The sequence below is a fragment of the Trichomycterus rosablanca genome, chromosome 1, assembly GCF_030014385.1.
Source record: "Trichomycterus rosablanca isolate fTriRos1 chromosome 1, fTriRos1.hap1, whole genome shotgun sequence".
Lineage (NCBI taxonomy): Eukaryota > Metazoa > Chordata > Actinopteri > Siluriformes > Trichomycteridae > Trichomycterus > Trichomycterus rosablanca.
Window position 1 is genome coordinate 22235650 of NC_085988.1, and position 13270 is coordinate 22248919.

General features: G+C 43.3%; 1 protein-coding gene across 1 annotated transcript in view; it reads right to left on the reverse strand.

The window, feature by feature from the left end:
• The window catches only part of enox2 (ecto-NOX disulfide-thiol exchanger 2), a 616994-nt gene that overhangs the window by 446470 nt on the left and 157254 nt on the right, over nt 1-13270 (reverse strand). Inside the window, exon 2 of the mRNA XM_062990318.1 lies at nt 13162-13217. Within this exon, the coding sequence (XP_062846388.1) occupies nt 13162-13195 (34 nt within the window). The 5' untranslated portion in view covers nt 13196-13217. The remainder of the gene's footprint in view (nt 1-13161; nt 13218-13270) is intronic.

The following is a 13270-nucleotide window of genomic DNA, read 5'->3' on the forward strand; positions in this document are numbered from 1 at the left end:
TTACTCTTTTCTGACCTTCAAACTACACTTAAATAGACATAAAACGCTGTTTTTAAATTATCCTGTTATTTATTAATGGACAAAACTTACCTGTTTGCATCACCTCTGTTGCAACATCTCATCTTAACTGGAGATTAATGGAGGTTGACTCTGCTAGCCCACTATCGCAGAGTTTGAATTTCAGTGGTGCTATTGACATGGCCAGGCGGCTCACAGGCATGAGTTTGAAAGAAAGATATCAATATGATTTCTCCTCATTGTTGTTGCATAAATGTGGAGAACCGTCTGCTCAAGGTGCCAGTATGAGTGGTAGGTGATTCACAGGGGGCATAGAGTAACCTTTTGTATGTAGGTAGAATAGAATGTCATATATACACTGGTCAGCCATAACATTAAAACCACCTCCTTGTTTCTACACACACTGTCCATTTTATCAGCCCCTCTTACCATATAGAAGCACTTTGTAGTTCTACAATTACTGACTGTAGTCTATCTATTTCTCTGCATGCTTTGTTAGCCCCCTTTCATGCTGTTCTTCAATGGTCAGGACTCTCCCAGGACCACTACAGAGTAGGTATTATTTGGGTGGTGGGTCATTCTCAGCACTGCAGTGACACTGACATGGTGGTGGTGTGTTAGTGTGTGTTGTGCTGGTATGAGTGGATAAGAAACAGCAGCGCTTCTGGAGTTTTTAAACACTTCACTGTCACTGCTGGACTGAGAATAGTCCACCATCCAAAAATATATTTAATCAACAGCGCCCTGGGGGCAGCGTCCTGTGACCACTGATGAAGATCTAGAAGATGATCAACTCAAACAGCAGCAATAGATGAGCGATCGTCTCTGACTTTACATCTGCAAGGTGGACCAACTAGGTAGGAGTGTCTAACAGAGTGGACAGTGAGTGGACACGGTATTTAAAAACTCCAGCAGCGCTGCTGTGTCTGATCCACTCATACCAGCACAACACACACTAACACACCACCACCATGTCAGTGTCACTGCAGTGCTGAGAATCATCCACCACCTAAATAATACCGGCTCTGTGGTGGTCCTGTGAGAGTCCTGACCATTAAAGAACAGGGTAAAAACAGGCTAAAAAAGTATGTAGAGAAACAGATGGACTACAGTCAGTAATTGTAGAACTACAAAGTGCTCCTATATGGTAAGTGGAGCTGATAAAATGGACAGTGAGTGTAAAAACAAGGAGTTGGTTTTAATGTTATGGCTGATCAGTGTACATATACAGACGTACAGTACAATGAAATTCTTTCTTCCCACATCCCAGTTTGTTTGGAAATTAGGGTCAGAGCGCAGGGTCAGTCATTGTATGGCACCCCTGGAGCCGAGAGGGTTAAGGGCCTTGCTCAAGGAACCAACAGTGGCTGCATGACATAGCTGAGATTTGAACTCTGGGATTTTAACCTTTCAATTAATAGTCCAAAGCTCTACCCACTAATCTACCACTGTCCCTACATGCTATGTCTCTCGCTGAGTATCCACTGCTGACAGGTTAAAAAGCAGATAGTGGCTGTGCATGTGTCTGAAAAGGCATGTGAAAGTCAACAGCTCTTGTTAGCCAGCATGGGCGTGATGCAAGTGGCAGAGGAATTAGAATTTGGAATCAACTAGATTACAATGGGCAGCTTTTGAGCATAAACTGCCTGTTTAAGGTCCTGCCACAGCATCTCAATAGAATTCAAATCAGGACTTTGACTAGACTAGTCCAAAATCTTAACTGTTTCATATTTGAGTCATTTATAATTAGCATTTCTCATGTGCTTTAGATGGTTGTCCTGTTGCATAACCCAACTGCACTTGACCTTTGTATCACTGCGTGATGACTGAACACTTTCCTTCAGAGAGCGCCAGCTATGGCAAGTCACCAAGGCCCTGAAGCAGCAAAGCATCATGACACCATTAGGGCGCATTCACATGAGAAGTGGCAAAAGCACTTTTGCGCTGACTGTGCCATTGTTTCCCATGGAGTGTGGTGGTGCTGCTAATGCCAAGTTCACACTACACAACTGGATCTCTTGTAATTGTGAGTCTTTCAAGTCATTGTGTATTTCACACTACACGACTGATCAGCGATAGGGGATCACACACTACATGATCTATCATCAGGAGGAATCACAGATGAGTCTGTCTGGTCTCCCAAACTATGTTTTGTCACAAAAACACACGCGAGAAGTGACGAGTGGTTTAATGATACCACGTCCAAAATGCACACCAACAAGAAGCGAACGATCAAAGTTGTTTGTGCGCTGATGCGTAGCGTAAAAACAAGTAGGAAAAAAATTTAATCCGAGTGGATTGGGCTATATGGCCAGCAGGGATTGTCTGTTCTGTAGTGAGTTGGAGGTTAATAAATATTTTTTGCAATGCAGCGTGGGTATTATGTTTTGCCGAGAACGATAAGGTCAGAAATACTATAAAACGTGTGTGTGCTGATGTAATCTGATAGAAACTATATTATACCCCTGTTCCACATTTTTACACTCCTCCCCCGGGTTTCCCCTCACCCTGTATCTTGCGTTCTAATTGGCTATAGTTCAACATAGCACTCGCAACCTGCCTGCAATGCTTTTCATACTACAGGATTTTGACTTGCAGACAGGTCCAGATATTTAACATGCTAGATATTTTTCTTAAGTCTGCAAGCGCTTGGCGAGCTGCTCGGATTGAGTCGTTGAAACAGTTCACACATAGCGATCAAGAGCAGAGTTTTGATCCCCAAGCAAACGGCAAGTTGCCTCTGAGCCGACACATTTATCAGCGACCTGCTGTCGAGCGAAAATCAGGACAAAAACGTGTAGTTTAAACTAGGCATAAGCTTACACTTTTTTTGCGCCTCTCTAAGGTCATCTGAATGAACTTTGACCCAGTTTGCCACTGACCTTTTCAAAGTGCCTCCAATTAAGATTTATATATATATACAGTATATATACTATACAGTGTATCACAAAAGTGAGTACATCCCTCACATTTCTGCAGATATTTAAGTATATCTTTTCATGGGACAACACTGACAAAATGACACTTTGACACAATGAAAAGTAGTCTGTGTGCAGCTTATATAACAGTGTAAATTTATTCTTCCCTCAAAATAACTCAATATACAGCCATTAATGTCTAAACCACCGGCAACAAAAGTGAGTACACCCCTTAGTGAAAGTTCCTGAAGTGTCAATATTTTGTGTGGCCACCATTATTTCCCAGAACTGCCTTAACTCTCCTGGGCATGGAGTGTACCAGAGCTTCACAGGTTGCCACTGGAATGCTTTTCCACTCCTCCATGACGACATCACGGAGCTGGCGGATATTCGAGACTTTGTGCTCCTCCACCTTCCGCTTGAGGATGCCCCAAAGATGTTCTATTGGGTTTAGGTCTGGAGACATGCTTGGCCAGTCCATCACCTTTACCCTCAGCCTCTTCAATAAAGCAGTGGTCGTCCTAGAGGTGTGTTTGGGGTCATTATCATGCTGGAACACTGCCCTGCGACCCAGTTTCCGGAGGGAGGGGATCATGCTCTGCTTCAGTATTTCACAGTACATATTGGAGTTCATGTGTCCCTCAATGAAATGTAACTCCCCAACACCTGCTGCACTCATGCAGCCCCAGACCATGGCATTCCCACCACCATGCTTGACTGTAGGCATGACACACTTATCTTTGTACTCCTCAAATGATTGCCGCCACACATGCTTGAGACCATCTGAACCAAACAAATTAATCTTGGTCTCATCAGACCATAGGACATGGTTCCAGTAATCCATGTCCTTTGTTGACATGTCTTCAGCAAACTGTTTGCGGGCTTTCTTGTGTAGAGACTTCAGAAGAGGCTTCCTTCTGGGGTGACAGCCATGCAGACCAATTTGATGTAGTGTGCGGCGTATGGTCTGAGCCCTGACAGGCTGACCCCCCACCTTTTCAATCTCTGCAGCAATGCTGACAGCACTCCTGCGCCTATCTTTCAAAGACAGCAGTTGGATGTGACGCTGAGCACGTGCACTCAGCTTCTTTGGGCGACCAACGCGAGGTCTGTTCTGAGTGGACCCTGCACTTTTAAAACGCTGGATGATCTTGCCCACTGTGCTGCAGCTCAGTTTCAGGGTGTTGGCAATCTTCTTGTAGCCTTGGCCATCTTCATGTAGCGCAACAATTCGTCTTTTAAGATCCTCAGAGAGTTCTTTGCCATGAGGTGCCATGTTGGAACTTTCCGTGACCAGTATGAGAGAGTGTGAGAGCTGTACTACTAAATTGAACACACCTGCTCCCTATGCACACCTGAGACATAGTAACACTAACGAGTCACATGACATTTTGGAGGTAAAATGACAAGCAGTGCTCAATTTGGACATTTAGGGGTGTAGTCTCTTAGGGGTGTACTCACTTTTGTTGCCAGTGGTTTAGACATTAATGGCTGTATATTGAGTTATTTTGAGGGAAGAATACATTTACACTGTTATATAAGCTGCACACAGACTACTTTTCATTGTGTCAAAGTGTCATTTTGTTAGTGTTGTCCCATGAAAAGATATACTTAAATATCTGCAGAAATGTGAGGGGTGTACTCACTTTTGTGATACACTGTATATATACTGTATATATATATATATATATATATATATATATATATATATATATATATATATATATATATATATATATATTTATATATATATATATGTTCAAAGAAATATGCTTACAGTTGAAGTTCATGGCTAGACACCTTTGAAAGTGAATTTTGGGTTTTATTTTGGGTATTATCTATGCTCCATTTTTATTCAAATGATGGGCATTGCTTATAATTAAAATTAACACCAGAACTGACCTTATGAAAAGGAGTTCAGGAATGTGAGAAGAAGGATCATAGAGCTGATTAGCATTTGTGCTTTTAGAGGAAAGATCATGGAGCTAAACAGCATTTGTGCTTTTACCTTAATTGCCCTGCCTTCGCTAGCACTAAGTGCTAATTGTTTAACAAAATGTCACTGAAAAGTAATCACAACAAAATCTGCTCAACACTGAGATTTACAATTCCTGCTCTATAAAGACGTGTACGAGGTGTTATGTGGTATTCTGTTATGATGATCTTGCAGGCAAAGAACATCGTCTTTGCAGAGAAGGGTAAGAGAAATACAAGACTACAGCACTATTTTAACAGTTAAATTAGGGCTGGGAACCACCTGCCAAATAAATAGTTATAAATTTACATGGCCGGTGCAGCTGGAAAGCATTTTAATACCATTCTGCAGCTAAAATGTGACGAGATCATGCCAGAGCTCCGGGTCACCGTCATTCATTCAATTCATACTGCTATTGTTAAAATAGAAGATAAGGAGAAGAGCTACACTGTCGTATAAGAGCTCAAAAGGGGATAGTGGGTTTTATTCCATTTTGATGGAGCTTGTAGTCAGGGGCGTAGCACCAAATTCTAGGCCCTATGCACAAGCAGTGCCCATGGGCCCCCCTCACCCCAGTCCAGACTCCTTCTAGACCCCTCATGGGCCCTCCCCTGACTTGGGGCCCTGGTAACTCAGTCCCACTTTTCACCCCACTACGACGCCCCTGCTTGTAGTTGCTAGTTACTGGGTTTCCACATTGAGTGGAATATTGGGCTAAAATATATATTTTACAAATTATTTTATAGGCTGTCCTTACATTAACATTTCCGGCATTTAGCAGATGCTCTTATTCAGAGAGACTTAAAGAAGTGCTTCCATAGTAAACATTACCTTACTCTAATTTAAGTAAACCAGAGTCCAAGAATATAAATCTGCTGAAACCCTGTTAGAATTTTGCAAGAAATTAATGAGAGCGTCAGTAAGTACATGTCAGCTTAAGTGCTTAGTAAAGAGCAGGGGCGGCTCGTTCCTTAGGGCGATCGGGTGACGCACCACCAAAGGACGAAAGAGAAGAAATTTTTCTATCACAGCTGTGACTGTTCTGGACAGTCTGTCTTGCCTTTGAATATCGTAGTCCAATCAGCGTTGAGTTGTGTTCCGTACAGTACCGCCCCTTTTGGGGCGATTTCAGTCTGAAAATTGCCCCGGATTGCTCTCATAGACTCTCATGTTGAGGCTCTTTTTTTCGAACTGCAGGTGCTGCAATACAATCTGAATGGGTTCCGGGAGGGCTCGCACTTACATGCTTGCGTCACACGTAACCTGGTGTCGCAATCTCATCACCATGACTACCATTACCTGAGTTTAGAGCAACTCCATCATGTAATCAGGATAAATTAGCAACTTAAGAATTAGGGCCACTCAGACCAAATTTAAACATCAAGCATCTACAAAGGGGGGAAAATCATATAAGTTACAAGTAAATTACCAGTAAGTGATGTAATTTTTAAATTGTGAATTGTGATTGCACTTATTGTATCTCTTTATTCTGGATCTGCTGCACCTAAAATAAAATGCTATCTGATGAAGACTGAATTAAATTGTTAGTGTGAAGGCTTTACTTAATTTTATGATTAATGGTAAAGCTGGTCTCTCTCCATGTTCAAAGTTATTTGTGAGGGCAAACTGACAGATGACTTAAGATGTTAATTATTTAAGAGGATCAAGTCGAGACTAGTGGCTCGGAGGTTGCGTGGTATAGAGCGGGGTTTTATTAGACCTTGAAGGTAGCTTGGGGCTGCTCCATTTTTGGCTTTGTAGGCGAGCATCAGTGTTTTAAACAATGTGTGCAGCTACATGAAGCCAGTGAAGAGAACGCAGCAGGCGAGCAGCTGCATTTTGAATGAGCTGCAAGGGTTTGATAGTTTGATAGCACCCGCCAAGAGGGAGTTGCAGTAGTCCAACCGTGAGATTACAAGTGACTGCACAAGAATCTGAGTGACTTCCATGGAGAGAAATGACTGAATATTTCTGATGTTGTAGAGGAGGAACCGGCATGATCTTGTCACATTGGCTACATGAGGAGAGGTCGTCAGCTGGTTATCCAGGACAACACCAAGGTTTCTTACATTATCGGATGGTCTGATCTGAGAGTCTGTCCTATTTACTTTACCATATTTACATTCTTTAAAAAAAAAAGATTTATCCACAATGAAATTTAAAAAGGAAAATAACTTAATTTTGGATGGGCACACTACCTCACGCAGGTAGTTTGGGTGACAAAACTAAACCTGCGTTCATACATTTAGCAACATAATATCCAACTAAGCAGCTAGGTAAGATTAGAAACAAGTTTATTAGAGGGACAGCACAGGCAGGATGTTTTGGAATAAGGAGAGATTAGGATGGCTTGAGCATGTGCAGAGGAGGGATGAGAGTTCTATCAGGTGAGGCGTGCTGAGGATGGAGCCGTCAGGCAGAAGGAAAAGAAGAAGGCCAAAGAGGAGGTTTATGGATGCGGTAATGGAGGACATGCAAGTGGTTGGGGTGACAGAGTAGGATGTTCAGGACAGGACAAGATGGCGATGGATGACGCCAGACAAAAGAAGAAGAATAAGTGATGAGATCTTAATTAATCTAAATTAATCTAGTGTCTTAAGCTATCAGTGAAAGTCTAGAGGACTTTGTCTTTGCTCTAGGAATTGCTGTTCTTTTAAATCATCTAATCATGTAATTAGAACTGCAGTAAGCCCTCTGGCATTAGTCTTACATTAGCCTTGTGCTAAGGCTTTCTGAAAGTATTTCCAGTGTGCCAGACAGAGTAGAATTCTTTACCTTTTTTAGTTTATTACTGACTTGAATGTTGTAAACATGCAGAACATTTATAGGTATAAGTCAGGTGTCTATCAACAGTAAATCAAATCGTTAAAGAAAAACTCCCTTAAACATTCCAATCTATTATAAACTTTAAAGATACTTTAAAAATCCAGAGTTTCCACCGGCTACATTACATTGCAAAAACTGCCTTTTAAAAATTATTAAAGAGAACGCCCAGATGGTGCAGTGGGATATTCCGCTAAAACACCAGCGCTAGGAGCTCTGCTACCAGTTGGCTGGGCGCCCCTAGCAGGCACAATTGGCAAGCGCCTGTAGAAGACAAAATTGGCCTCTATTCTCCTGGGTGGGAAAAGACTGGGCTAATAAGGGGTGAGGTTATCATTTACCGTTACAAGCGACTGACAGTTGTGACAGTATACAGTCTAAGCAATTGAGGCTTAAGGGTCTTGCTCAAGAACCCAACAGTGGCAACCTGGCAGTGGTGGGACTTGAACCAGCAACCTTTTGATTACTAGTCCAGTACCTTAACCACTTAGCTACAACTGCCCTAATCAATTCTGTGTAAGTGGAGAAGCACTGAGATCGGTGCGTTGATCTCCGTGCACTCAGCCAACCTCACACGCAAATGCACCAAAGTATGGGAGAATAAGAAGGGACTGGTGAACTGCATACACGTCGAAGTGTGAGTCAGGCAAATATACACCGTCCTTGGGTACCATCGGGGTCCCCAGCAGCGAAGGTGCTATGCCAAACTGGGCGTAAAAAGGGGGGGAAATGCATTTAAACAATCAATGAGTTATTCTACATTAAACCACAACAGCTAAGCTTGCATCCCATTTTGAAATAGCTACCTTGGCGGCACAGTGGCTTGGTGGGTAGCACTGTCACCTCACAGCAAAAAGGTCTTGGGTTCGATTCTCAGGAGGAGTGGTCCAAATCCTTTCTGTCTGTGTGAGCTCCGGTTTCCTCCTACAGTCCAAAGACATGCAAGTGAGGTGAACCGGAGATACAAAATTGTCCATGACTTAAAGTCTTGAACTGATGAATATTGTGTTACCAGTAACTATTGTTCCTGTCATGAATGTTACCAAAGTGTGTAAAACATGACGTTAAAACCCTTAAAAATAAAGAAATAAATAGCTAAATTTGCACTTTGGTGACCTCTGCATGCCACACAATGCCCTTGGTGGCCGGGAAGGGCTGCACCTAAAACACATCTCCAACATTTGTAAAGCCAGAGGGTGCATTTTCACACCAGCCATCAGCTTTACCTTAGCACATACGAAGATTATATTTCCCCTTTAATATTCTTCACGCACTGGAGTTATTGCTGCAGCAGCACTGAGATGATTCCCCCATCTGGGCTTCCCTTCCTCAGACCCCCTGCCAGGGCAGTGGCACCCTACCAAAATAAACCATTGCCAATATTAATTGCAAGTCTTGAATCATGCAACATTCTCTGTCAAGAGCAGCCTGGCACTGCCCAGGTTTAATCCTTGTGCCTCGCTTCTATAAAACCTTAAACAATCAGACTCCCCAGATTGATTAAGATGACTTATTCATCCATCTTTCAAGCTCATTATGGAGCATTCTGATGCCAGTCACAGCTCCAGCAGAGCCTGTTCACAGTTCAGCACCCTTCATCTCATGGGAAGAGAACGCCACTGCAATTCCTCACACTAAAGTAATTAATCAGGTTAGAATCAGATCTTCATCTTCTAAAGTAATTCCAAACCCGAAAGATAAAAGAAAATCTTAATAGTAAGAACAGAAGTGCCATCCCACAGGATGGAGTCTTCTACCCGACAACCATGCCACTTATTAAATAATAACTCCTGTTTTTTTTGGGTAATAGGAAACAGGCCAGCTTCGGTTCAGATAGCCGCAGCCTCAGCCAATCTAGTTTAAAACTGGCCGAGTGTATGACAGGCCAGACGTCCACCTCTGAATTCATGATGACCCTGTTAGCCTGGGTGGCCAAGCATGAGCCTAATGGAAAAAGACACGCTCATCTCCAGTAGCTACCTCCTTCTTCAGAGCTTTCACTAAATTAACTACCTCGCCCCTGGCCGGGCTAAACTGGCCTGTCTGGATTTGAGTCCTCATCTCCCCCTGCCTCACCTCATTGAGCCCTGACCTGGCTTCTGTTCAGCATGATCAACTTTGTGTGAAGCCGTGCAGCACGACTGGCTAAAACTTAAAAAAACTCCCAAAACAGGCGATGAGGCGGTGCAGCGGTAAAACACACTAGCACACCAGAGCTGACATCTTAAATGGCAGCTCTGCTACCAGCGAGCTGGGCACCTACACAGACAGTTATTGGCCCGTCTGTCAGGGTTATATGATGGACGGGATCCCTCATACCTCATCCGGCTGGGCTGAGCGGCTATATGAACAAGGTTTGGCTGTTGTTCATATAGGGAGGGAGCCAGATAGGGAGCTCATAACTGATGCAATCACGATCTCTGATGGCTGATTGATGGAGTCTGCATGGAGTAGAGGAATAATGCGTTGATCAGGGTGTGGCTCTCTGTGCACAAGGCTGATCCGCATATGAACTCGCCTTGTGCTGGTAAAAATATGCAGTCGGCTACTGAACACGTGTCAGAGGGGGTGTGTGTCAGTTGCAAAGCTCCTCAGTCAGCAGTGGAGGGTTGTATTGGTAGAGGTGAATTGTAACGCAACTAGGGTAACCGGATACAGCTAGATTAGGGGTAAAAGTCGGAGGAAAAAATTGGAGAAAAAGAGAAAGAAACTGCATCTTGTCAGCATAAGTCAGGCATTCAGGTCTATACTGTTCTCTTGGTGTACCCCACACATGCATTTGCCCACTTGCTCATTTACAAATACGGCTAGTCAAGATGACTGGTCTGACCATATCACCTTGTAACGTGAAAAATGAGCAGATCCGTTTTAAGATGTTGTTTTCTTATTAGGAAAGTCTGTGCACCCACTCTTACAGCAATTTGGCAGCAAACATTTGAAAAGAAATCCTCATTTGAAAAGAAGTGTATTTTCATGACAAGATCATGTCTGCTGGCATCTTTTATGAATAAAGAAGTAACGAGCTGTATCCAAAGCCACTCAATAGTGACTGTCAAAAACAGAAGCTCAAAAAGCTAGTATAAACTATGCATAAAGAACCAGAGAAAAAAAAAAAGCTCTGAGTGCACTTTACTTCTAGCTGGCAAACGCATCCGAACGTCAGCTTTAATTTAATGAAGAAACTCTGAAACTTCAACCTTCAAGCATTTCAAAAACACAGTCAATAAAAATAAACAGCACTGTGACACCACCAAACGTTTCAGGCCAGACAAAACGCTGATACCAGAAACGACAGGCGTCCTATTATGGAGAGCTCCTGTCCTCATCGAGACCATGACAAGCTTATCATGCGCACAGTAGAAACCGTGCCAGCAAAATCACTTTTTCAGACAGAATTTCATCCATCCTGCTGTGACAGGGATGCCAGATAAACATATGCTACCATGCATGACGGCCACGGCAGTACAAACACACGGCAATAAATGCGCCGACGTCTGAGGTGACGGTATCCGGCACACTGGACGAGACACTGACTCAATGCAATGTGTTCCTTCATGTCAGCGCAAACAGTGCTCGAATTAGACGTGCATTAGTGTTTTATTTATTAAAGCCGTAGCTCATCAGGCAACGTTTACTCAGTGGTGGTTCTAGACCATGTGAGGTGGGGGGGCCAGGCAGGGGCCAGAGGCTATGTTAGAGGGGCCAATTACTTTCTGCCCAAATGTGCATTGTGGGCATTAAGAGGAAACAGTTGATATTCAGTAGAATTCAACATTTTATTTATGCAGTTTTCAGTCTAAAAACTCCTTAAAACGGTCCGACTGGAAAATGTGGGTTATTTTGGTGCTTTGTCGCCGTGTGTTCGCAAGAGTGAGGTGACTCACTCATTAGGGGGGCCGTAGAGGGGGCCAAGCTGGTTGTCACAGGGGCACTGGCCCCCGCTGCCACTGCGTTTACTCCGTCTGAGGTGCGAACTTGTTGGAAAATAAAGAAAGTGGGACCATAGGCTATACAGTACATAGGGCCATCCTAAATTCACAGGAAAATGTGCTTAATTTCAAAGACCTCATCAGATTTCACAGATATTTAAAGAAAAGGGCCACATTTCACGGAGGTCATTAGATAACACAGGACCACCACAAAGCAGGTACTATTTAGGTGGTGGATCATTCTCAGCACTGCAGTGACACTGACATGGTGGTGGTGTGTTAGTGTGTGTTGTGCTTGTATGAGTGGATAAGACACAGCAGCGCTGCTGGAGTTTTTAAATACCGTGTCCACTCACTGTCCACTCTATTAGACTCTCCTACCTAGTTGGTCCACCTTGTAGATGTAAAGTCAGAGACGATCGCTCATCTATTGCTGCTGTTTGAGTTGATCATCTTCTAGACCTTCATCAGTGGTTACAGGACGCTGCCCACGGGACACTGTTGGCTGGATATATTTTTGGTTGGTGGACTATTCTCAGTCCAGCAGTGACAGTGAGGTGTTTAAAACTCCATCAGCATTGCTGTGTCTTATCCACTCATACCAGCACAACACACACTAACACACCACCACCATGTCAGTGTCACTGCAGTGCTGAGAATGATCCACCACCCAAATAATACCTACTCTGTGGTGGTCCTGGGAGAGTCCTGACCATTGAAGAACAGCATGAAAGGGGGCTAACAAAGCATGCAGAGAAACAGATGGACAACAGTCAGTAATTGTAGAACTACTGTACAAAGTGTTTCTATATGGTAAGTGGAGCTGATATAATGGAATGTGTGTGAAAAAAATAAGGTGGATCCATCTCATTTCTGCAATGGCACTAGCTTTATATTTTGAAAGGTTGAGAGTTTGACTCCCAGCTCCGCCATGCAGCCACTGTTGGGCCCTTGAGCAAGGCCCTTAACCCTATCTGCTCCAGGGGCGCATGTACAATGGCTGACCCCAGCTTCCAAACAAGCTGGGATACGTGAAGAAAGAATTTCTTTGTACTGTACATCTGTATATATGACAAATAAAGGCATTTAAATTGTAAGGTGTCACTTCTTAATACCAATCCCAACAACACCGCTCACGTTTTTATTAAATTATCTGTGGAAGAGATGGCACCAGGACGCATTATGGGAGAAGCCGACACAGGCAGCATGATGTACTTGGCAATGTTGGGGCCTGGCATTTATGTGGATGCTACTTTGAAATGTACCACCCTCCTAAGCACTGTTGTAGACTTACTTTTCTTTAAATATGTGTGAAATCTGTGATTTTTGAAAAACGGTCCGTGAAATGAAGCACATTTTCCAGTAAATTTGGTAGGGACCTACTAACAGTAAGTATTCAAAATCCACCTTGCATACAGAAATGGGGGTGCACTTTTACATCTGCAAGTGGCCCACAGATCCCTGATGTACAGCCTGCTGAAGCTCAACCAGCGCTTACCTGCTTCCCGGCCAGCTCTGTAATCCTTGTACATCTCTCCCCTCAGCACAGTGTTCCTGTTAAAAGACAGAATTGATCGATTAATAACTAAGCTTTTCTTTTACACAAC